The 22,362-nt window shown below is 45.5% G+C and overlaps 1 protein-coding gene across 13 annotated transcripts in view; it reads left to right on the top strand.

Annotated features, from left to right (window-relative positions):
• Nucleotides 1-22,362, top strand: part of Ep400 (E1A binding protein p400) — a 95,902-nt gene that overhangs the window by 33,627 nt on the left and 39,913 nt on the right. For 10 of the 13 annotated variants that reach the window (XM_090320373.1, XM_090320381.1, XM_090320380.1 and 7 more), the window contains 14 exons: nt 1,000-1,049; nt 1,614-1,671; nt 4,651-4,740; nt 8,558-8,665; nt 11,073-11,263; nt 11,477-11,654; nt 13,305-13,441; nt 13,595-13,764; nt 13,997-14,171; nt 14,454-14,590; nt 17,658-17,844; nt 18,752-18,918; nt 20,780-20,949; nt 21,825-22,067. In XM_090320373.1, the coding sequence (XP_090176499.1) occupies nt 1,000-1,049; nt 1,614-1,671; nt 4,651-4,740; nt 8,558-8,665; nt 11,073-11,263; nt 11,477-11,654; nt 13,305-13,441; nt 13,595-13,764; nt 13,997-14,171; nt 14,454-14,590; nt 17,658-17,844; nt 18,752-18,918; nt 20,780-20,949; nt 21,825-22,067 (2,061 nt within the window). The remainder of the gene's footprint in view (nt 1-999; nt 1,050-1,613; nt 1,672-4,650; nt 4,741-8,557; nt 8,666-11,072; nt 11,264-11,476; nt 11,655-13,304; nt 13,442-13,594; nt 13,765-13,996; nt 14,172-14,453; nt 14,591-17,657; nt 17,845-18,751; nt 18,919-20,779; nt 20,950-21,824; nt 22,068-22,362) is intronic. The other 3 variants (XM_090320385.1, XM_090320384.1, XM_090320383.1) reach the window with 1 other exon arrangement.

Here is a 22,362-nt window from a genome sequence, read left to right as displayed (position 1 = left end):
AGGCCCTGCTTCACTTTCTAGTACTACAGCAAAACAAAAAACTCACGTTTTTGGTTACACTTTTTTTTGCTCAACTGGCAACCTCTTTTTTTTTTTTTTTTTTTTTTTTTTTTTTTTTTGCCAGTCCTGGGCTTGGGCTCAGGGCCTGAGCACTGTCCCTTGATTTTCTCAAGGCGAGGGCTCTACCACTTGAGGCACAGCACCACTTCTGGCTTTTTGCTACGTATGTGGTACCGAGGAATCGAACCCCGGTCTTCGTGCATGTTAGACAAGCACTCTACCACTAGGCCCAACTCCCAGCCCCTGGCAACCTCTTTTTGTATTAGCTTCCTACGAATATATCGGGGAAGCTGTTGAGTCAGGGAGCCCATTAGGAAGGACCGGGTCTGCCTGATTGTTGCAGTTTTCCTTATGTAGCCAATGTAGATTTGTTTTAAATCTTCTTTTCCCATTCACATTAGTGCTTTAGCAAAGCCCTCAGTCCACTCTGGGACCCTCAGAATGGAGCTTCCAAGCTCTACCTGCAGTCAGCCTCTCAAGAGCAAGGGAACTGACAGAGGCATCTATTTATTGTAGATCCCTTTGGGTTTGGTTAGTATAACCTCTGTATTGCGCCCTCTCTCCCTCCTTCCCTCGCTTCCGCAGCTTCCTTCAGTCATCAACCCATCGGGACATACTGGGCATATGCACAGGAGGCATTCACTATCTGTGTATCGGTCCTTAGATGTACCATGGTTGGGGTGGGGAGTTACATGATGCATCCCAAGTTATTGGTGAGGAGACAGGCCAGGAAGTGGCCCTGCTAAAGGTCAAAGAACTGTGAGGTGGAATGCATTGTTCGAGTTAGGAGGAGGAGGAGGAAGAGGAAGAGGAAGAGCAGCACCCAGCATAAGGGCCTTTTCTTCAGTTGGCAGCCTCAGAGCACAGCTGGCTCAAGCAGAGAAACTTGAGTGGTTTCCCACAGCTGCAGTGAAAACTAATCATGTTTCTTATCTCTAGGAAAAGAGTTGAGATCTAAGGGATTGGAGGTGCTACCAGAACATTTCCTGGTAAGTTCAGGTCCCTCATTTCCTCTCTGTCACAAAGAATGGAAGCAAAGTGAAATAAGATGCAGTGTTCTAATGCAATGGAGTTGTTTACATGTGGAGAAATGTATAGGTTATTAATATAACTTACAAATATTTATTTTATTATTATTATTTTTTTCCATTCCGGGGGCTTGAACTCAGGGGCCTGGGCACTGTCCCCGAGCCACAGTAACATTTCTGGCTTTTTTGTGTATGTGGTATGGAGGAACCAAACCCAGGGTTTCATTCATGCTAGGCAAGCACTCTACCACTAAGCCACATTCCTGGCCCCAAATATTTATATTTTATTCTAATTCAGTCTGCTTTGAAGCATTGGTACTTCACAGCTTATAGTCTCACTTGCGGTGCAAATTGGGCAGTTTGGGCGGATGCAGCTGAATAGTGATTCTATTTCACATCTTTACTCCTGTCTCCAGGTGTCTTTGCCATGGAATGTAGATAAGGAAGGCCAGCAAGTGTCATGGGATACCCTCTCTTCTCTTGTCGACTTCAAATCTTATGTTTGCGATGTTTATTCTGTTTCAGGATCCAGGAACATCTGGAAGGAAAAGAAAAGCTAGCACATCTTTGACTGATGATGAAGGTCTGTCCCCCGCCCCATGACGCTGGCTTTTTCTCTTCAGCACTCTTAAAATAACAAAGCATAATTTTCATCTGTATCCTTGGCCCATAGAGCTATGGTGACTTTGGCTGTAGCAGTGTTGTTATTTTAAACCTGTAGGAATGTTCACCTTTGTAACTGTGTCACTTTGTAGTTTTTTGTTTTAGTTTGTTTATAATGCTGATCCTGGAGCTTATATTCAAGGCCTGGGTGCTATCAGGTGCTTAGTTTTTGCACTAAGTTGTTATTATTTTGTGGGTTGTATGGCTTGAACTCAGGGCCTGGGCCTATGTGTGTTTCTGAGCTGTTTTGCTCAAGGCTAGTGCTCTACCACTTGGAGCCATAGCACCACATCTGGTTTTCTGGTGAGTAAATGGCAATAAGAGTCTCACAGACTTTCCTGCCTGGGCTGGCACTGAACCACAATCCTAAGATCTCAGCCTCCTGAGTAGCTAGGATTACAGGAGTGTGCCATGGCTACCTGGCAGTAGTTTTCTAACATTGTATTGTTCGCCAGGTGCCAGGTAAAGCCTGCAGTCTTAGTAGTGGTTGGCTTGATTTGCCTTGTTGCAAAGTATAAAGTCTTCTAGATTTGGAAAGTTTGACATTTTGGTATATATCCATTGTTATTTGGAAGTTAACAGGGAGGGTTTGGCCAGATTATTTTGGATTAGGATTAAGTTCTGTTGTAAAAGACAGAAACAAACTGAAAAGAGTAGCTGGGATGAGCTAGAAGCCTGGAGTATGTATCTTAGAGTAGTCATGTGGTGACTTGGGGTGTTATCAAATTCTGTGCTTCTTTCTGCTCCTCTGTCCCAGTGCCATCCTGGGATAGGAGGGCTCCGTGGCTCAGCTACTCTCCTACAACCCTACCACTGTCATTGAAGCTTGCAAAGGGCAAGTCAGAGGAGCAGAATGCTTGCCTCTGGCTTGTAGAAAGCAAGCACCCATGTAGACGATCCTGGGTTGGGCCCCTGCCTGGCACTGACCATATCTGGCTGTGTCTTGTAATGCAGCAGTGTAGATAGCAGTTGACTTAGTACCTGAATGAAGAGAAAACATGGTTTTACCCTTGGGCACATAGAGTGATGGTTTAAGATGGTTTTCCTTCCTTCCACCTTTCCTCCCTTCCTCCCTTTCTACCGCCCTCCTTCCTTTTCTACCTCCCTCCCCCATCCCTTCCTTCCCCTCTCCCCCTTTTCCCACCTCCCTCTCTCTGTCTCTGCTGGTCCTGGGGCTTTGAACTCAGGGACTGGGCACTGTCTCTCAACTTTTTTGCTGAAGGCTAGCATTCTACCACTTGAGCCACAGTTCTACTTCTAGCTCATGGATTCTCCTGCCCAACATGGCTTTGAATTGTGATCCTCACATCTCAGCCTTTTTGAGTAGCTATGATTATAGGCATGAACCACCAGTGCCTGGTTTCAAATGATTTTCTTAATAGATGTTTAATTTCCTTGACAAGAAGGAATGGGTTAGTTTGGGAAAATTAAAGGCTCAGTAGGAACTACTTTGCAAGTACATGGGTAATATTAAAATTTTCTTGTTCATTTGCCTGTTTTAAGACAGTGTCACTATATAGCCCTGGCTGGCCTCAGACTTGAGGTTCTCTGCTGCCACAGCCCCCTGAGTGCTAAACTTATAGGTGTGCATATCACACAGATCTGAAACTCTGTGTGTGTGTGTGTGTGTGTGTGTGTGTGTGTGTGTGTGTGTGTTGTGTGTGTTGTGTGTTGTGTGTAGTGTATGCATATGTACCATTACTGGGGTTTGAACTCAGGGCCTGGGTGCTAAACTTATAGGTGTGCATATCACACAGATCTGAAACTCTGTGTGTGTGTGTGTGTGTGTGTGTGTGTGTGTGTGTTGTGTGTGTTGTGTGTAGTGTATGCATATGTACCATTACTGGGGTTTGAACTCAGGGCCTGGGTGCTAAACTTATAGGTGTGCATATCACACAGATCTGAAACTCTGTGTGTGTGTGTGTGTGTGTGTGTGTGTGTGTGTGTTGTGTGTTGTGTGTTGTGTGTTGTGTGTTGTGTGTAGTGTATGCATATGTACCATTACTGGGGTTTGAACTCAGGGCCTGGGTGCTAAACTTATAGGTGTGCATATCACACAGATCTGAAACTCTGTGTGTGTGTGTGTGTGTGTGTGTGTGTGTGTGTGTGTTGTGTGTGTTGTGTGTTGTGTGTAGTGTATGCATATGTACCATTACTGGGGTTTGAACTCAGGGCCTGGGTGCTAAACTTATAGGTGTGCATATCACACAGATCTGAAACTCTGTGTGTGTGTGTGTGTGTGTGTGTGTGTGTGTGTGTGTGTGTTGTGTGTGTTGTGTGTTGTGTGTTGTGTGTTGTGTGTAGTGTATGCATATGTACCATTACTGGGGTTTGAACTCAGGGCCTGGGTGCTAAACTTATAGGTGTGCATATCACACAGATCTGAAACTCTGTGTGTGTGTGTGTGTGTGTGTTGTGTGTGTTGTGTGTTGTGTGTAGTGTATGCATATGTACCATTACTGGGGTTTGAACTCAGGGCCTGGGTGCTAAACTTATAGGTGTGCATATCACACAGATCTGAAACTCTGTGTGTGTGTGTGTGTGTTGTGTGTTGTGTGTGTTGTGTGTAGTGTGTAGTGTACGCATATGTACCATTACTGGGGTTTGAACTCAGGGCCTGGGTGCTGTCCATTAGCTTTTTCAGCAAGGCTGGTGCTTTACCATTTGAGCTACAGTTCCACTTGCTATGTAGTGGTTAATTGGAGGTAAGAGTCTTAAAAACTTTCCTGCCTGGGCTGGCTTCAAACTATGAGCCTCAGATCTGAGCTTTCTGAGTACTCAGGATTGAAGAGATGAGCCACTGGTACTCAGCTACGTAAAACAGCTTTAACAGCTGATAAGGTTTTGTAAATTTGAGAGTGATATCTTGCCTGCTCTTGACCTCTGATTACCGTTTCAGTGGAAGACGAGGAGGACACCATAGAAGAGGAAGAAGCACACGAAGGGCTCGTAGACCACCACACAGAACTTTCTAACCTAGCCAAAGAAGGTAGGCTCTCATCCTATTGAAGACTGGTGGAAGGTCTTCTCATTTTAGTGTCCTTGAGTGTATTAATTGGGTGATTAATTAATTCCTTAACTTTGTTCTAGAGATTGAACATAGGCCTTCAACATGTCAAATGTACTACTGAACTACATCCTTGTGCCTTTCTGTTTTCCTCTCTTCTCTCGTTCCCTCTCCTTCTTCCATCCTTTTCTTCCCCTCTTCTTCTCCCCTTTCTCTCTTTCTCTTTTGTCTAGCATGACTTCCCTCCCTCCCTCCCTCCTTTTGTCACTTCCTACAAGGTCTAAGTATATATCCCAAGCAGACCTTGTATTCATGATTCTTTTGCCTCCTGAGTGGTGGCATTTCAGGGGTATGGCATCGTGCCTGGCTCCTCTCCGTCTTTCTTTAAAGAACACCTTTATTATCTCCCCCCACACCTCTCTCCTGGAGGTGAGTGTGTGGTTCCATTCTCTTGTTATGTAGGGGGCAAAAAAGAAGGGCTTCAGTCTCCTTGGTATGATATCTTCCATACTGGTAACTGCTTGTACTTAATTGTGGTATTTGTTATTTTGACTCTAGAGTCTTAGGCTGGTGTTGGTGTAGGTGTGAGTTCATGCCAATACTGGGACTTGAACTCAGAAGGAGGGCAGGTTGGTACTCTACCACCGAGTCACAGCTCCATCCACTTCCAGCTTTTTGGTTGTTAAGAATCCCACTTTCTTGTCTAGCCTGGATTTGAACCATGATCCTTAGCCTCCTAAGTAGCTAGGATTACATACAGGAGCCGTTGGTACTCAGCTTCTACAGTCATCTTTTTTTTTTTTTTTTTGCCAGTCCTGGGCTTGAGCTCAGGGCCTGAGCACTGTCCTTGGACTTTCTCAAGGCTAGAGCTCTACCACTTGAGCCTCAGCACCACTTCTGGCTTTTTTCTATGTATGTGGTACCGAGGAATTGAACCCGGGTCTTCATGCATGCTAGGCAAGCACTTTAACCACTAGGCCAAACTCCCAGCCCATACAGTCATCTTTTTTTTTAATGTGCAAAAACGCCTCATCACAAATATGTGCTTAGTGTGTTTTTCCATGATACGTAACAGTGTTTCTTGAACATGAAGCTGGGTCCAAGTTTCCCATTGTTCCTCTGCAACTCAGTATTAAAGTACAAAATAATGAATTCATTACATTTTAAAGTGCTGCAGCTTTCCATATTGGTTTTCAGGAAAGAAATATCATGTCATGATTAGCAGAGTTTGAGACTTACTGATTCTGTCTTTCTAGTACTGTGAGTTTTGAGATGGTACATGAGCAAGGTCCTAGGTTTAATCTGAAGTACTGAAAGCAAATCAGAATAAGTTTAGAATAGTTGATAGGGGTCAGGAGTTTGGCCTAGTGGTAGAGTGCTTGTTTAGCATGCACAAAGTTCCGGGTTCAATTCCTTGCTACCACATACATAGAAAAGCTAGCTGTAAGTGGTGTTTGTAGCTCAAGTGGTAGAGTGCTAGCTTTGAGGAAAGCACAAGGACAGTGCTCAGGCCAAGTTCATGTCCTAGACTGGCAAAAATATAAAAATGAAAAATAAAATACAATAGGTGATAATTTGCTAGAGATCAGACTACTCAGAGCTAATGCTCTACCACTTGAACCACAGCTCCATTTTTAAGCTTTTTTTTTTTTTTTTTTGGTGCTTAATTGGAGATAAGAGTATTAAGGGGGCCAGGAGTTTGGCCTAGTGGTAGAGTGCTTGCCTAGCATGCACAAAGACCCAGGTTCGATTCCTCCATACCACATACATAGAAAAAAGCCGGATGTGGTGCTATGGCTCAAGTGGTAGAGCTTTACCCTTGAGAAAACCCAAGAACAGTGCTCTGGCCCTGAGCCCAAACCCATGACTGGCCAAAAAAAAAAAAAAAGAGAGAGAGAGAGAATATTAAGGATCTTATTTCTCAGGTTGGCTTTGGCTTCTGAGAAGCGAGGATTACAGAAGTAAGCCACTGGTGCCCAGCTCTCCTCATTTATTTGTTTATTTTTCATATATGAAATGCCTTGCTGGAGCCAAACACTGGTAGTTCACTGATGTAATCCTAGCTACTTAGGAGGCTGAGATGTGAGGATTGTGGTTCAAAGCAAGCCCAGGCAGGAGGATACTTATCTCCAGTTAACCATCAGAAAAGTGGAAGTGGAGCCATGGCTCAAAGTGGTAGCGTGCCACCCTTGGGCAAAAGAACTTAGTGCTTAGGTCCTGAGTTCAAGCCTCACAATCAACAACAACAAAAGAAGTCTTTCTTTTGTGGCTAACTTAACTCCTATAATCTCCTAGCTATTCTGGAAATAGATCTGAGGATCACGGTTAAAAGCCAGCCTGGGCAGAAAAGTCTGAGAGACATTTTTCTCCATTTAACTACCAACTACCAAACCCAGAAGTGGGATTGTGGTTTAAGTGGTTGAGCTCTATCCTTGAGCAAAAAACAAAACAAAACTAAATAGAACTCGGGAGCTAAGTGCTGATGGCTCATGCCAACAATCCTAGCTACTCAGAAAGCTGAGATCTTAGGACTGCAGTTTGAAGCTAGCCCAGGCAAGAAAATCTGAGACCTTTTTTTTTTTTTTTTTTGGTCATTCGTGGGGCTTGAACTTGGACTGGACACTGTCCCTGGGCTTGTTTTGCTTCAAGCTGATGCTCTATTACTTGAGCCACAGTGCCACTTCTGCCTTTTTGTATTTATGAGGTACTAAGGAATTGAACCCTGGGCTTCATGCATGTTAGGCAAGCACTCTGCCACTGAGCCACATTTCGAGCCCTTGTCTCTGAGCTTTTTTGCACAAAATTGGTGCTCAAGCACTTGAGCCAGAGCTGTTTACAGCTTGGAGATTATCTCAACGGACTTTCTTAAGCTGCTGGCTTCAAACTGCAATCCTCAGACTGAGCTTTCTGAGTAGATAGGGTTATAGATGTGAAACACTGGTACAGGCTTTATTTTCTTTTTCTTGTGGTATTAGAAGTTGAAGCCAGGACCTCACACATGCTAAGCAAGTATCTACCACTGAATATTTTTGCTCTTTAATGAAACCCCTCCAAAATTTTTGAGCACTAGGAAAATGATGCTCCAAAAACTTCAGGTGTGGGGCTGCTGGTTGTGATTTATGTCTGTTAACCCAGTCACTCAGGAAACCGAGTTGTAGGAGCTATTCATAGGCAAAAGGTTTAACTCCTATCTGAAAAGTAAACTAAAACAAAAAGGGCTGGAGATGTGGCTCAAAAGGTAGCTCATAAGGCCTTGAGTTCAAACCTCAATACTGCCCCAAACAAAAAGCTTCAGCTTTTGGAACGTGTTACATTTTATATCTTCTAGTTAGGTTTGTTCGCCTGGTCAGCTCTACATAGATATCTCTAAGTCTGAAATCCTAAAGATTTTTGGTTGTTGCTGGTGGTTCTAGGGTGTAAACTCGGGGCCTTGTGTTGTCTCCCTTTCATTTATGGCTGATGCTCTACCACTTGAGCCATATCCTTAGTGTCACATTTTTCTGGTTAATGGAGATGGAGTCTCCTGGACTTTTCTGCTCAAGCTGCCTTTGAACTGTGATTCTTAGGTCTTAGCTTCCTTGGTAGCTTAGGATTATAGTTGTGAGCCACTCATACCAAGCTCTAGACATACGTATACTGCATATACAGATTCTGAGGAATTATCTAAAGCTAGTAAAGGAATGTATGTGATTATCAGTCCTTTCCCCCTTTTTGCTCTGGTTGCTTTGTTGCCTTTTCTGTTCGGTTACTGACAATTGTTATAAGTGCGTAATTTTATTTCTTGGTGCAATCCTTTCAGCTGAATTGCCCTTAATTGACCTAATGAAGTTATATGAAGGTGCCTTTCTGCCGAGCTTTCAGTGGCCACAGCCTGAACCTGATTGTGAAGAGACAAGTGGAGAAGAGGGTATGTCTGTAGTATTTTTCTAGCATTATAAGGAATCAAGGTTTGAGGTGGGAACTGGTGGTCCACACCAGTAATTCTAGCTACTCAGGAGGCTGAGATCTGAAGACCTCTGTTCAAAACCAGCCTGGGAAGACAAATCTTTTGTTTTTTGATTAAAAGATTTTATTAACATTGATTTTTTTTTTTACATCCTATTTTAAATATCAAGTTTAACAGACAAGTATTTAAGAATGGAATCTCTATATGCAATCACTGGCACATAAATTTAATAACACAATTAAAATTAAGCTGAGAGTTTGTATGTCATAGGTACATATCGATCTATATATTATTATGTCTATAGAGTATATGTCCCATCATAGATGTATATGTCTATATAGTTATATTTCTATCTTCAAGTTCATGCCAATGACCTTGAGCACCTGAGTACGGAGTATTGTTTAGATCTAATATCCACATATTAAGGAGACCATGTGTCTTTTGTTCCTTTGGCCTTGGTTTATCTCACTCAACATGATTTGCTCTAGTTCCATCCACTTCCCAGGGAATTCCATTATTTTATCTTGTCTGGTGGCTATGTAGAATTCCATTGCATATATGTACCACATTTTTTATATCTAAGAGACTCTCACATCTAGTTAATCAGAACCCAGGGCTGGGAGTTTGGCCTAATGGTAGAGTGCTTGCCTAGCATGCACAAAGATCTGGGTTCAATTCCCCTACACATACATAGAAAAGCTGGAAGTTGGGCTGTGGCTCAAGTGGTAGAACAGTAACACTATCCTTGAGAAAGCCCAAGGACAGTGCTCAGGCCCAAGCTCAATATTCAAGCCCTAGGACTGGCAAAAATAAAAGTAATCAGAAGTGGAAGTATGGCTCAAATGCATTTAAAGTTTATTTCATTCAAGTTTATTTTCATTTTAGTTTGATGAAGGGGAAAATTGGAAAGTAATTTTTTTTTTTTTTTTTTTTTTTTTTTTTTTTTTTTTTTGGTCATAGAGCTTGGGTGCTGTCCCTGAGCTCTTCAGCTTAAGGCTACCGACCTACCCTTGAGCCAAGCCCCACTTTACATTTTCTAGAGATTAATTGAAGATAAGAGTCTCAAGTCCTTTTGTGAACCTTGATCCTCAGATCTCAGCCTCTAGGATTATAGGTTGAGTCACTGCCTGGCTGGAAAGTAGTTTCTTTAATCTTAAGCTTTTGCCCCTGGCTATTTGGTCTTCCTTTTCAAGTGTGTGTGTACTGAGATTTGAATTCCACTTTTTCTAGTGGAGGTGCAGGGGAGATTGCTTCTTCTGAATACTTCATTATTTTAGCTTTCAGTCACCATACAGGCCTTCCCCAAATTACCAGGCTGTTGGGGCTCCTGTAGCTTTCCAGAGTGGTCTTAAATGTAATATTTCATAAGAGTTCTTGCTCATTTATCCAGATAGTTATATGAAATGCATTACTGAGGAAAAGTTTTATACTTGACTTTTTTGTTTTTTGGGGGTTTCTTTTGGGTCGTGGGGCTTGAAATGAGGGCCTAAGCAAGCACTGTCCCTAACTCTTGCTAAGGCTAGTGCTCTACCACTTTGAGCCACAGCGCCATGTCCAATTTTTGAGTGGTTAACTGAAGATAAGAGTCTTATCGGGACTTTTCTGCCTGGGCTAGCTTCAAGCCATTGTCCTCAGGTTGTAGCTTCCTACGTAGGTGGGATTACAGGAGTGAGCCACTGGCACCTGGCTTGAAGTTTTTTTGTTTTTTTGGCCAGTTCTGGGGCTTGAACTCAGGGCCTGGGCACTGTTCTTGTGCTTTCTCAAGGCCAGAGCTCTACCACATGAACCACTGCACTTCTGGCTTTTTCTAAGTATATAGTACCAAGGAATTGAACCGAGGGTTTTATGTGTGCTGGGCAAATACTCTCCTACTAGGCTATGTTCCTGGCCCCTTGAAGTATTCTTATTTTCTGGGTTTTTTTTTTGTTGTGGTGGTGGTGGTGGTTTGTTTGTGTCAGTCGTGGGACTTGAACTCTGGGCCTGGGTGTTGTTCCTGAACTCATCAGCTCAAGGCTACAGTGCCAATTCCAGCTTCCTAGTAGTTAATTGGAGATGAGTCTCATGGACTTTACTGTAGTGCCCAGGCTGGCTTTGAACCTCTCTCTCCCCGCTTGTTTTCTGTTTCTTTTTTTTTTTTTTTTTTTTTTTGCTAGTCCTGGGCTGGGCACTGAGCACTGTCCCTGGGCTTTCTCAAGGCTCTCAAGCACTCTACCACTTGAGCCTCAGCACCACTTCCAGCTTTTTTCTATGTATGTGGTACTGAGGAATCGAACCCAGGTCTTCATGCATGCTAGGCAAGCACTCTACCACTAGGCCAAACTCCCGACCCCATTCTTTTAACGTTCTATTTGTTCCATTGTTGTTCTAGATATGGAAGAATGTCCAAATGACCGGGAGAGCCAGAGGGCCTCAGTTCTCATAGACTCCCTCTTCATTATGGATCAGTTTAAAGCCACAGAGAGAGTGAATATTGGAAAACCTAACACCAAGGACATTGCAGAAGTCACGGCTGTGGCTGAAGCTGTTCTGCCTAAGGGCAGTGCCAGGGTTACAACTGCGGTGAGGCATGGGGTCATTGTGTGCATGTTGTATGAGGAAAACTTTCTCTTTCAAGTAGGCTCTTTGTCCCAACTGTAGAAATTGCCAAAAGTGGCTGCATCATTTGTGCCTGGCCAGTAGTTGTACCATTTGACTCTTTTGATTTTAGCTTTGAGTAAGAACTCTGTCCTTATTTTGACAAGCAGTTTTTCTTTGGCTTATCTGTCACTACAGGTGAAGTTTAATGCGCCATCTTTATTGTATGGTGCGCTCCGTGATTATCAGAAGATTGGCCTGGATTGGTTGGCCAAGCTCTACAGGAAGAATCTGAATGGCATATTGGCAGATGAGGCTGGGCTTGGTAAAACAGTGCAGATCATTGCCTTTTTTGCCCACCTTGCTTGCAATGAAGGTAAAGTATTTTATTTTCAAATGTTGCATCTGTGCTAAGATTTAACATAGGTAATATAAGGATGAGAATTTCGCTTTTCCATCTTCTCTTTGTTCAAATGTTCATTGCAAGCTAGGTGCTGGTGACTCATGCCTATATTCCTAAGTACTCAGGTGGTTGAGAACCAAACGATGGTTATTCAATGACAGCCAGGGCAGAAGTCCTTGAGACTCCATCTTTAACTGGCAAAAAGCAATGCTGAAGTCATGGTTCAAATGGTAGAGTGCTAGCTAAGTAAACAAGCTGAGCAAGTGTGAGGCTCTGAATTCAAGTACTAGAACAAAACAAAAACTCATTATAGCCAGATGTGGTATATGCACAGAAGGCATTGACTAAGACTGCAGGATTATATGAGCATTGGAATCTAGACCTGCCTGGAAAACATTATCAGACACTGTGTCAAAAATAGAGAACACAAAAGTATTTGTTGTATAACAGATAAAACATCATAATTAACATTAGGTGAAATGACTCATTGTGATTCAAAATTTAATACATTACAAAGGCATGCCAGCCTGCAACTTAGCTTTGTCCTGGGCTGCCACCCAGAGCTTAAAAGCAGTAGAGCAGATGGGATGGTTTCCAGAATGTGCTAGTCCCCTTTTCTTCCTCTTCTTTTTCTCCTTTTCTTCTGCTTCCACTTCTTTCTCTCCTTTTCCTATTTTTAAATTGTTATAAAAAGTGATCTACATTGAGGTGACAGTTATGTAAGTGAGGTAATGAGGACATTTCTTTTGGAACAGTATCATCCCTTCCTTCATTCTCTCCTAGTTTTTCCCTTCTAGCCCCACCCACAAGGTGTAGGGTTAAATTTCATTGCATCTGAGTATCTTCCTTTAGTCTCAGTGTGTGTCCTGTATAACATGTCTCAATGTATTTTTGATCTAGGGTCTGCATATGAGAGACATATACTAATTGGCTCTCTGAGTTTTTCTCCTTTTCTTCCTCTACCTACCTCCCCCTTTTTCTTCCTCTCTCCTTCCCTCTTTTTTGGGATCAAGGTTATTTTTTTGAGGGGGATGATGAACTCAGGGCTTTGTACTTACTAGATAGGCATACTGCCATTTGTGTTACAGCCTCAGCACTTTAGATAATTTTTGTATGGGTTTTGTTTCTTTACATGTGGCCAGTTTCAAAAGTAGGTGGCAATCTACCTACCTAAGCTACCTGAGACTATAGGAACGAGCTACCATGCCCAGACCTACTCACAAACTCATAAATCACTTGGGTTGTAGAGCCTATGGTATCTTCCATTCCAGCCTGGTCTTTCTTGTGCTATTATGTGCATATCCCTCTTGCCTCTCCTGCTGAGTTCTGCCTCTCTGGCATCATTTCTTATAGCTGAGAAGGTGTACGAAGGAGTTGCCACTCAACAGAACAGCTTGTGAATACAGTGCCTTTTGGTCACTGTCAGCCCTTTTATTCTCCTCCATCTTTGGCATTTCTGATAGTTTGCTCAGGTTCAGAGGGAGCCAGTTGTGGGCACATGGCGGTGCTAGGGTACAGCATTTGTTACCTTGATGTCTGCTTTCATTGTGTGTTACCTACTTAACTACTCTGCTAAGACATGGTTTCAGGTGATGATGTGAAATACTCTGTCTCTTTCTGTAGGTAATTGGGGTCCTCATCTTGTTGTTGTGAGAAGTTGCAACATACTCAAGTGGGAACTTGAGTTGAAACGCTGGTGTCCTGGGCTAAAAACCCTCTCCTATATTGGCAGTCACAGAGAGCTCAAAGCAAAGAGACAGGTATTTTTCACTTGTTGTTGTTGTTGTTGTTGTTGTTGTTGTTGTTGTTGTGTGGTAGGCCTGGCTTGCTGTGATGCCGCAGTCTGTTAGTGCTCTCTCATATGACGGCTGCCAAGGACAGTGGGAAGACAAGGGCTTCTTTCTGTGCTGTAGGAATGGGCCGAGCCCAACAGCTTCCATGTCTGCATCACGTCCTATAAGCAGTTCTTCAGAGGTTACACTGCGTTCTCCAGGGTGCGCTGGAAGTGCCTTGTCGTTGACGAGATGCAGCGGGTGAAGGGCATGACTGAGAGGCACTGGGAAGCCATTTTCACCTTGCACAGGTCTGAATGCCACTCGGAGGTTGTGTTCCCCACCCGCCCCCTAGTGGTGCTGCCTTGTACCCTTCACCTTTGTTGCAGGGCTGAGGAGACCCACAGAGCTCCTTGGTTTAGACCCTTTCATTAACATCAGCTGCACAGAATGGCTGTTGCCCCTTTTACACACATGTTCAGAGAGATGGGCTGTGTAGCTTCATACATTTATGATTCCAACATTACCTCATTTTATTTGCAGCCAGCAGCGCCTGCTTCTGATTGATGCACCGCTACATAACACCTTCCTGGAGCTCTGGACCATGGTGCACTTTCTCATCCCTGGGATCTCCAGGCCTTACCTGAGCTTTCCCCTGAAAGCCTCCAATGAGGAAAACCAAGATTACTACCACAAAGTGGTCATAAGGCTCCACAGGGTACCTGTACTTCTGTGTCTCCAGCTTATTCATTAAACATGCATGCGCCTTATTGTAAATGTTAGTCCTTTGTGCCTCCAGCTTATTCATTAAACATGCATGTGCCTTACTGTAAATGTGTTAGACCTCTGTGTCTCCAGCTTACTCATTGAACATGCATGCGCCTTACTGTAAATATGTTAGACCTCTGTGTCTCCAGCTTACTCATTGAACATGCATGCGCCTTACTGTAAATGTGTTAGGGCCTTGTTTTGGGAAGAAAACAATCATTATTTTCTCCAGGTGACACAGCCATTTATTTTGAGGAGAACTAAGAGAGATGTAGAGAAGCAGCTGACCAGAAAGTATGAGCACGTTTTGAAGTGTCGCCTTTCTAGTCGGCAGAAGGCCTTGTATGAGGATGTCATTCTGCAGCCTGGGTGAGTGCTGGGCTTGCATATGCCCGCTTGCTTGCCCCTGCTCTGAGCATTTAGATGTTTTCTCTGTTGTCATGTTGGGAGCTCCTGCTTGTGAGAACCCGGGTTCTCACAAGCAGAGCAATTGTGTGAGCATTTTCCTTCACTGTGGACCAGGATGAGAAGCAGTGGGTGACACCTGTCTACAGCTGGCTGTGGTCCTGGCTGCTTCTCATCTAAGTATATGGTATGTACTTTCATCCCTGAGGGTGAGGGTTATGCTTCTGAAGCTCTTATGGTCTTCGGTGGCCCTTGAGGAGTGGTTTGGTCATCACTGCTGGGTACTGGCTCACATCTTAGCCTACCTACTCAGGGGGCTAAGATCGGAGGATGACAGTTCAGAGCCAGCCTGGCAGGAAAATCCATGAGACTTACCTCTAATTAACTACCAAAAAGCCAGAAATGGAATTGGGACTCAGGTGGGAGAGTGGCAGCCTTGAGTATAAAAAAGCTCAGGGACAATACTGGGTCCTAACTTCAAGCCCTAGGACCAGCATCCAAAAAAAAAAGCGGGTACTAGTGGCTCACATCTATAATCCTAGCTCCTCAGGAGGCTGAGAGCCAAGGGTAGCCGCTCAAAGCCAGTCTGTGGGATTTATTTATTTATCTGCCAGTCCTGGGGCTTGACATCAGGGCCTGAGCACTGTCTCTGGGCTTTTTCCTCAAGGCTAGTGCCCTGCCACTTGAGCCACAGCACCACTTCTGGCTTTTCTATGTATATGGTGCCAAGGAATCGAACCCAGGTCTTGGTGCATGCTAGTCAAGCACTCTACCACTAGGCCAAACTCCCGGTCCCCCAGTCTATGAGATTCTATCTCCAAATAACTACTCAGAAAATGCCAGAACTGTCCCTGTGGCTTAAGTGGTATAGCACTAGCCTTGAGCACAAAGAGGCTCAGGGTCAGTGCCCAGTCCCTGAGTTCAAGCCCCAGGACTGACAAAGTAAAATTATTGGGGAATTTAGGACAGAAGTATTTATTCATGCATACTCATTTTCTAGTTTCTCCGGCAGTCCTCAACAAACCGATAGTGTGACACTCACCCTGTCAATTCACTGTAGAATAGGAACTGTGAGATTAGACCTTTCCATCGTCCAATGTCACCATTGTCTCTGATTAGTCCTGTGGGAACCGGAAGTGCTTTGCTGTTGCCAGTTAGAGCTTTCAGTGAGGTGTTGATGTCATCTTGCGCTGGCTTTGGTTAGTTGGTGCGTAGTATTTACTAGAAGGGGGATTCGGCTTCTGTGGTGGCCAGGAGCTATTACCAGTACACAGGGGAAGCATACCTCACAGTTGCCTTGCATTTCTTAGCTCACCTGCCACAGAAGCAATAACAAGCTGTCCCCTAATGGGTTGGCTTGTACCCATGGAGGCAGGCATGTTGAGTCATGGTGTCTGTTAGTGAGTGAGATATGAGAGACCTAGGATACTAAGGACCCAGTGGCGGAAAGCAGATTTTTGGCCGACTCTGGCATCTTTTTTCCTCGTGGAATGGTAGGGAGATGTGTGTTTGCTTCTCTGGGTATCGAGTGGGAGTGTGTGGGGTGCACAGGCCTCGGTCTCACTTTGTCGTTTCCTACTGCTACTTACTTCGCGTCCTGCACAGATGCTGGGTGTCCTGATCAGCCCTCCTTTCTGCATTGTGCTGTGGAGACAGGGTGGCTTGCCTGTCCAGACTCCACCCTGCCTTTGCCCTGTCTGCTCTGCCTCGTCTCCAGGCTCCTGAGGGAGCTGTGTGTATTCTTTAGTTCTTGCTGTATTCTGAGTCCCACCCACCCCTTTTCTGGAAGCTCCTATCTTTCCTTCCCTTCATCTTTCTCCAGGAAGCTTTACTACAGACACATGCCACTGTTGAAATTCCTTTTCTGAGTAGCCATTGTGTCTTAACTGAGAAGAGCATCTGCCGAGCAACCATGAAGCCTTGGACTCAAATACCAGTAATGCTTAAAAATAAATAAATAAAGTAAAAGAAAACTGTGCATCATTGAGTAATAGCTAAAGTCCTATTGACTCAAGAGGCTAAGTTCTGAGAATCATGGTTTGAAGCCAATTGGGCCAGACATGTTTACAAGATTATCTCCAGTTAACTAATGAAAAAGTCATGCTGAAGCCATACCTCAAGTGATAGAGCGCTATGATTGGAGAAAGCTGAGTGAGAGAGTAAGGTACTGTTAGTTCAGCACAGTACCAACACAGAGCAGAAGTAAAATGAACTCCTGGCCTGATCCATTTCCTCCCTCTTTGGCCTCTTCATGTTCAGGCACTCTCTTGCTTATCCTTCCTTTGTGGGTCTGCACCTGTGCAGAGAGGCTTATTTCATGGGACCGAGCTGACTGTGTGAGAACTCCAGTGCCTTCAGGGATCAGGCCCTTTGAGCGGCGTTGCCCACTAGACTTCCTCCTGGGCTCCTGCCCCTTCGCTTGGACCTGTTTTTCCTCCTACTATTGTCGATGTGTTTGAAACCTGCAGTGATTTTTTTTTCCATACTTTCTCAAGCTCCATGTCCCTTCCTGAATGTCTCCATACCAGCCAATCCTTACTACCTGTTTCAGGCTGCTGGACATGCTGTGTTCTACCCAGGCAAGTTCCTTTTCTTCTAGGAGGTCCACGCCATGCCACAGAATACCACTTATTTTCCCTCACCCCATCCTGGTGTGCCTTATGCCTCTCTACCTATTTCTCTTGCATCAGGGACCATCTATTGGCCTGCTAACATCTTGGTCACCCGTGTGTACCAGTGTGTGTCCCCCGTAGAGTCAGGTGTGTTGTGAGGCTTGGGAATATCCTTTGTCTGCAGTGCTCTCATCTTGCCCTTCTGCTTAGCCAGTTCCTCTCCGCTACCTGCTCTGCTCCTCCTTCAGGGCACTCATCACAGAGATGGAAACTGGCCTGTGTGGGAATGTGGACCTGAATGTTCAGCAAAACTAATGTAACGTAGTCTAGGGGAAACATGCCAGTGAGGCTTTCTGGGATTAGTACAGTAGCTAATAAGTCACGGTGCCTCAGCTGCCTGTCTGTTCTTCCACGAGCAGGACACAGGAAGCTCTGAAGAGCGGGCACTTCGTCAGTGTCTTGAGTGTCCTGATGCGGCTGCAGCGCATCTGCAACCACCCTGGGTTGGTGGAGCCTCGGCTTCCCGGATCCTCCTATGCAGCGGGCTCTTTGCAGTATCGATCTGCCTCTCTCGTTCTCCAGGTGCTAGAGAGAGAGTTTTGGAAGGTAAGTGGAGAAAGCTAAATTACGGCTTGAGGTCTTTCCAGGCACGTGATAGATAAAACTCGGGCATCTATCTGAAGCGGCGTGTAGCTCCTTTCTCCAGCCTCTCCTGGTCACCACCAGACTGTTTCAGTCTGTGGACTTAACCTTTTCTGAATGTTTTATGAGAATCACATAGAGCCTTCAGTGTATGGCTTCTTCACAGCATATTCTCAAAATTTACCCTTTTTGTAGTGTTTGCCAGAATAGCTTTTTTAAAGGCTGAAGTAATAGTCTCTGCATATAGGTGGGCTTCCATTACTCTTGGAAGTATACTGGGAAGGGACTTTCTGGGTCACTCTGTGTCTTCCTCTTTTGAGGAGCTGCTAATATGCCACCATGACTGGACCACCTGACTTCCTTGCCACTTCCTACTCCATTCCTCACCATGACCTGCCTGCCCACTCCTCTTGTTATTTGAAGCCCTGAGATGCACAGGCGAATGGTCTCAGGGAAGACAGGGTGCTTGACCCAGGGCTGTTCTTGTGTACCGAAATGCCCAGGATTAGCCTCCAGTGAGATGACATGTCTCCTAAGTGAGCCTTGCTAAGGTCATTTCTGCCCCAATTTCCACATGCCCGGGAGGCCTGCATTCACCACAGTGTCCAGGTCTGAATCGTTACAGTCTGTCTTTCAGGCTTCTTCCCCATGCTCACAACCCTGAGGAGGACCAAATGGGTTGAGCAGCTGGGAGCCAGGCCCCTAGGGATTCTTGCCCTGCCCAGCCCAGCGGTAGAGGGCTGGCGACACCATCCAGGGTAGAGCCTTCTCAGGCGGGCTCCTCCTTACAGCAGCTCTTCACTTTCTTTTGGTCAGCTGTTTTCTCTGCCGCCTTGTGTAGCACTTTTTTGTTTTTTCTTTTTCTATTTAGGAAACAGATCTTTCTATATTTGATCTCATTGGATTAGAAAATAAAATCACTCGCCATGAGGCTGAATTGCTATCTAAGAAAAAGGTGACTCGGAAAGTAATGGAGGAGGCATTTGTGTCACCCCCACCCACAACACGGCCAGCAGCAGTGAAGTTGAAGGCCAGCAGGTATGTGAATATGGGTAGGAACAGCAGTGGGACTGGGGGTCCACTCCCCAGGCGTTGGGGTTAGGAACTCGCTTACCCCTTCAGCTGACCCTGAAGAGAAATGCTGTCATCCTAAATAGGTTTCCTGACTCTTTCAGGAATTTTCCCAAAAACCTCCTGAATAGCAAGTGGGGCTGCTGTCCAAGGAGTGCCATTAAGCAACCCTTGTGGTTTGGAGTGGCATGTCTGAGTTTAGTCTGCTGGCTGGTATAGCAGTAGGGTGATGTGGTCAGGTGGGCATCTTATTAGTGGTGGCACAGGGTGTACTCGTGTCAGGGTGGTAGGCAGTGGTAGTTTCTACTGGAACACATGAAAGCCTTTTTTTTTGAAGTAGTGGGACTTGAACTCTGGGCCTGGGTGTTGTCTACCCCTTGAGCCATATTGCCACTTCCAGTTTTCTGGTGGTTAATTGGAGATAAGAGTCTCACAGGTCTTTTGTGCCTGGGCTGGCTTTGAACTTTGATCCTCAGATCTCAGCCTCCTGAGAAGCTAGGATTACAGGTATAAGCCACTGCGCTCATGTTTTGTTTGGTTTGGTTGGTTTTTCCAATCCTGGGACTTGAACTCAGAGTCTTTGGACACTTTATGCTCAAGGCTAGCACTCTGCCACTTGAGCCACAGCAGCATTGCCAGCTTTTTCTGTGTATGTGGTTCCAGGGCTTTGTGCATGTTAGGCGAGCTTGCTACCACTAGGCCATGCTCCCAGCCCAATAAAAGCCATTTCTATAGTAATGGATGTGAAATGATGGCTTTTGTAGCTGGTCATGCATCTGAGAGGGGTAGACTAAGCCCACTGATTAGATTCTTAGGTTGTATAAAAGAGGAAAGAAAAATGAAAGTGCCAAAAGGATAAAAAGGGCCTGTTCAGCAGACGAATAGCCCTTTGCCTCCCAGTTCTTCTGACCGTGGCTTACATGAGGACTGTGACCAGTTGCCCTCAGCTTGGGTAGTGGTAGGTGTGGTTGCAGCAGGTTTCTGCAGACCAGCCCATCTGCTTAGGAAACCTGACTTGACATACCAGACAAACACATTTGCTTTTGCTCACTGGGTTTTGTTAAAAGGCTTAACGGAGCCAGGTGCTGGTGGCTCACTCCTGTAATGCTAGCTACTTAGGAGGCTGAGCTCTGAGGATCATGGTTTGAAACCAGCCCAGACGAGGAAAGCCTATGATTCTTTATGTCCAGTTAACCCCCAAAAAGCTGAAAGTAGGGTTGTGGCTCCAGTGGCATAGTAATATCCCTGAGCAACAAAATAAAAAGAATAAGAATAGAGCTCAGCACCGGAGTTCAAACCTTAGCCCCAAGACCAGCACACAAAGAGGGAGGCTCAATGGTATCTCTCTGCCTGTTGTCTTGGTACAGGGGTTTTGAAAACTGCCATTCCCATTTTCTAGAGCAGCTCTCTACTATGGTCAAATTTGGAGGACTTTTAAAAACCTCACACTGAGTGTGCCTTTCCAGATTCTGCCACGTCCACCCACACCTCCAGTGCCCCAACTTACTGTTTACTCAGCACAACCTCTGTCCACGTCCCTCTTACTCTGAATTGTGGTGTCGTGGATGATAGGAGCCAGAGATGTTTTTTCCTAATCCACAGTGATACACACTATATTAAGATTATCTTTCAAAAAAACCTTGTGTCACCAAAAATTAGGCAGTGCACCACTTTTGATTATAGTTTGTCAGCATCTTCCCTGTCTGTAGAATCACACTGCTCTTGACTTGAGAACTCCCGGCTTCCCTTCCTGGACTGTCCTTTCGAGCCTGACCTCTGCAGCTTGGTGATTCTCTGTATCTTTCTGCCTGATCCAACTGGCATCCAGGTTGTTTCAGCCCGTGCAATATGGTCAGAAGCCTGAGGGTCGCACTGTGGTGTTCCCAAGCACACACCCCCCCCGGACAGCCACTGCCAACACCACTGCTGCTGCTCCACAGGGCCAGGTTCGAGGACGACCACCAATTGCCACCTTTTCTGCCAACCCAGATGCGAAAGGTACCTCACCTATGACCAAACTGCGTTGTAGAAGGCTTGGAGAAAGCCCGTGACACCGTATTTACTCTTACCCTACCGCGCGCCGCAGCCGCTGCTGAGAGGGTACAGGGACCATCGTTGTCTCCAAAAGTTCCATGTACACTTTTCCATGAGTAGTATCCTTTGTTATTTTTATTTATTTTATTTTTGGTATCTTGAGTTAGGATCTTTCCCAGGCCTTGAACTCTTGATTCTTCTTCTCAGCCTCTGGAATCAAGAATTACAGGCGTGCACCACCACGGTCAGCTTTGTGTAGGTATTTTTACTTTCTGTGCTGAGTTTTCCCTGTACAAGAAACTTCACTCTTCACTGAGTGTTGATGGTGAGTGCCTTAGCAAACAATTTCTTAAGCTTCTGAGAAAGTCTGTTCTTGTTATGTATAGTGCTGTCTTTTCAAGTAACTGGTGGCATAAAGGCATTTTAACCACCAGCCACTCAAGCCCATGGCTTTTCTTTGAAATAGCAAGTGCTCAGAGCAACAGTGGCGAGACTTATGAAAAGGTGAGAGCAGCTGCTTCTGTGTGTCTAGCGTTGTTTCTGATCTACAGATCTGTTGGACTGGGCTGGCTCCAAATCCTTCTCTTCCTCTGAGAAATGCACACTGAGTGTGCTGATCAGCTCGAGGGAGTCTGACTCAGCACAGGTTGAGCCTTGTTTTCTCTGCGCTCGAGGACTGTATAAGCCCCTCCATCTCCCCCCTCCCCCACAGAGAGTGCTTCTCGTTGGAGAAACTGTGAAACAATGTTGATGTGATTTCTTTGAAAATCGGGTATAAAATACTGCATTTTATGAAGAACCTCTAACAGCTTTGCACAAACCAACCTTATTGATTGCAGTGGCAGCAGCCCCGTTTCAGACCTCTCAGGCCTCCATCGGTGCGCCTCGACACCAGCCTGCCTCGACCTCCAGCACTGCAGCAGGCCCAGCCCATCCTGTGAAACTGCGGGCTCAGACCAATGCCCAGGCCTCCGCCCCAGGCCTGCCCCCGCCCCCGCCCCAGGCCCCCTCGCTGGCTGCCGGGCAGAGCGCGCCGCCTCAGCGGTTGGTGCTCACCTCGCAGGCCCAGGCCCGCTTGCCCAGTAAGTGGCCTCGCCAATCAGCATCTGCCGTTGCTGCCTGGAGCAGCATGTCAGAACATGGGATGTCTGAAGAGCTTTGCTGTCCACTACTTCTGTCTGCCCCTCAGCCCAGGCCTAAATGCTGCCTGGAGCCTGACACCTTCCCGAGGGTGGGGCCTCTCCAGAGGTCAGCGTCCAGGGCCCTGCTCTTTCCTCCTCTTTCTCCTTACCCTGCCAGCTCTGTTTTTCTCCTGCATTCCTTGTGCTGCACTGGTATGCCAAGATAACACCTCAGCTGAGTGTTAGCCAGGGTTCT

Source organism: Megascapheus bottae, chromosome 28 (genome assembly GCF_031878675.1).
Source record: "Megascapheus bottae isolate mThoBot1 chromosome 28, mThoBot2.hap1, whole genome shotgun sequence".
Lineage (NCBI taxonomy): Eukaryota > Metazoa > Chordata > Mammalia > Rodentia > Geomyidae > Megascapheus > Megascapheus bottae.
Note: the sequence above shows the minus strand (reverse complement) of the source record. Positions and strands in the feature narration are given on the sequence as shown.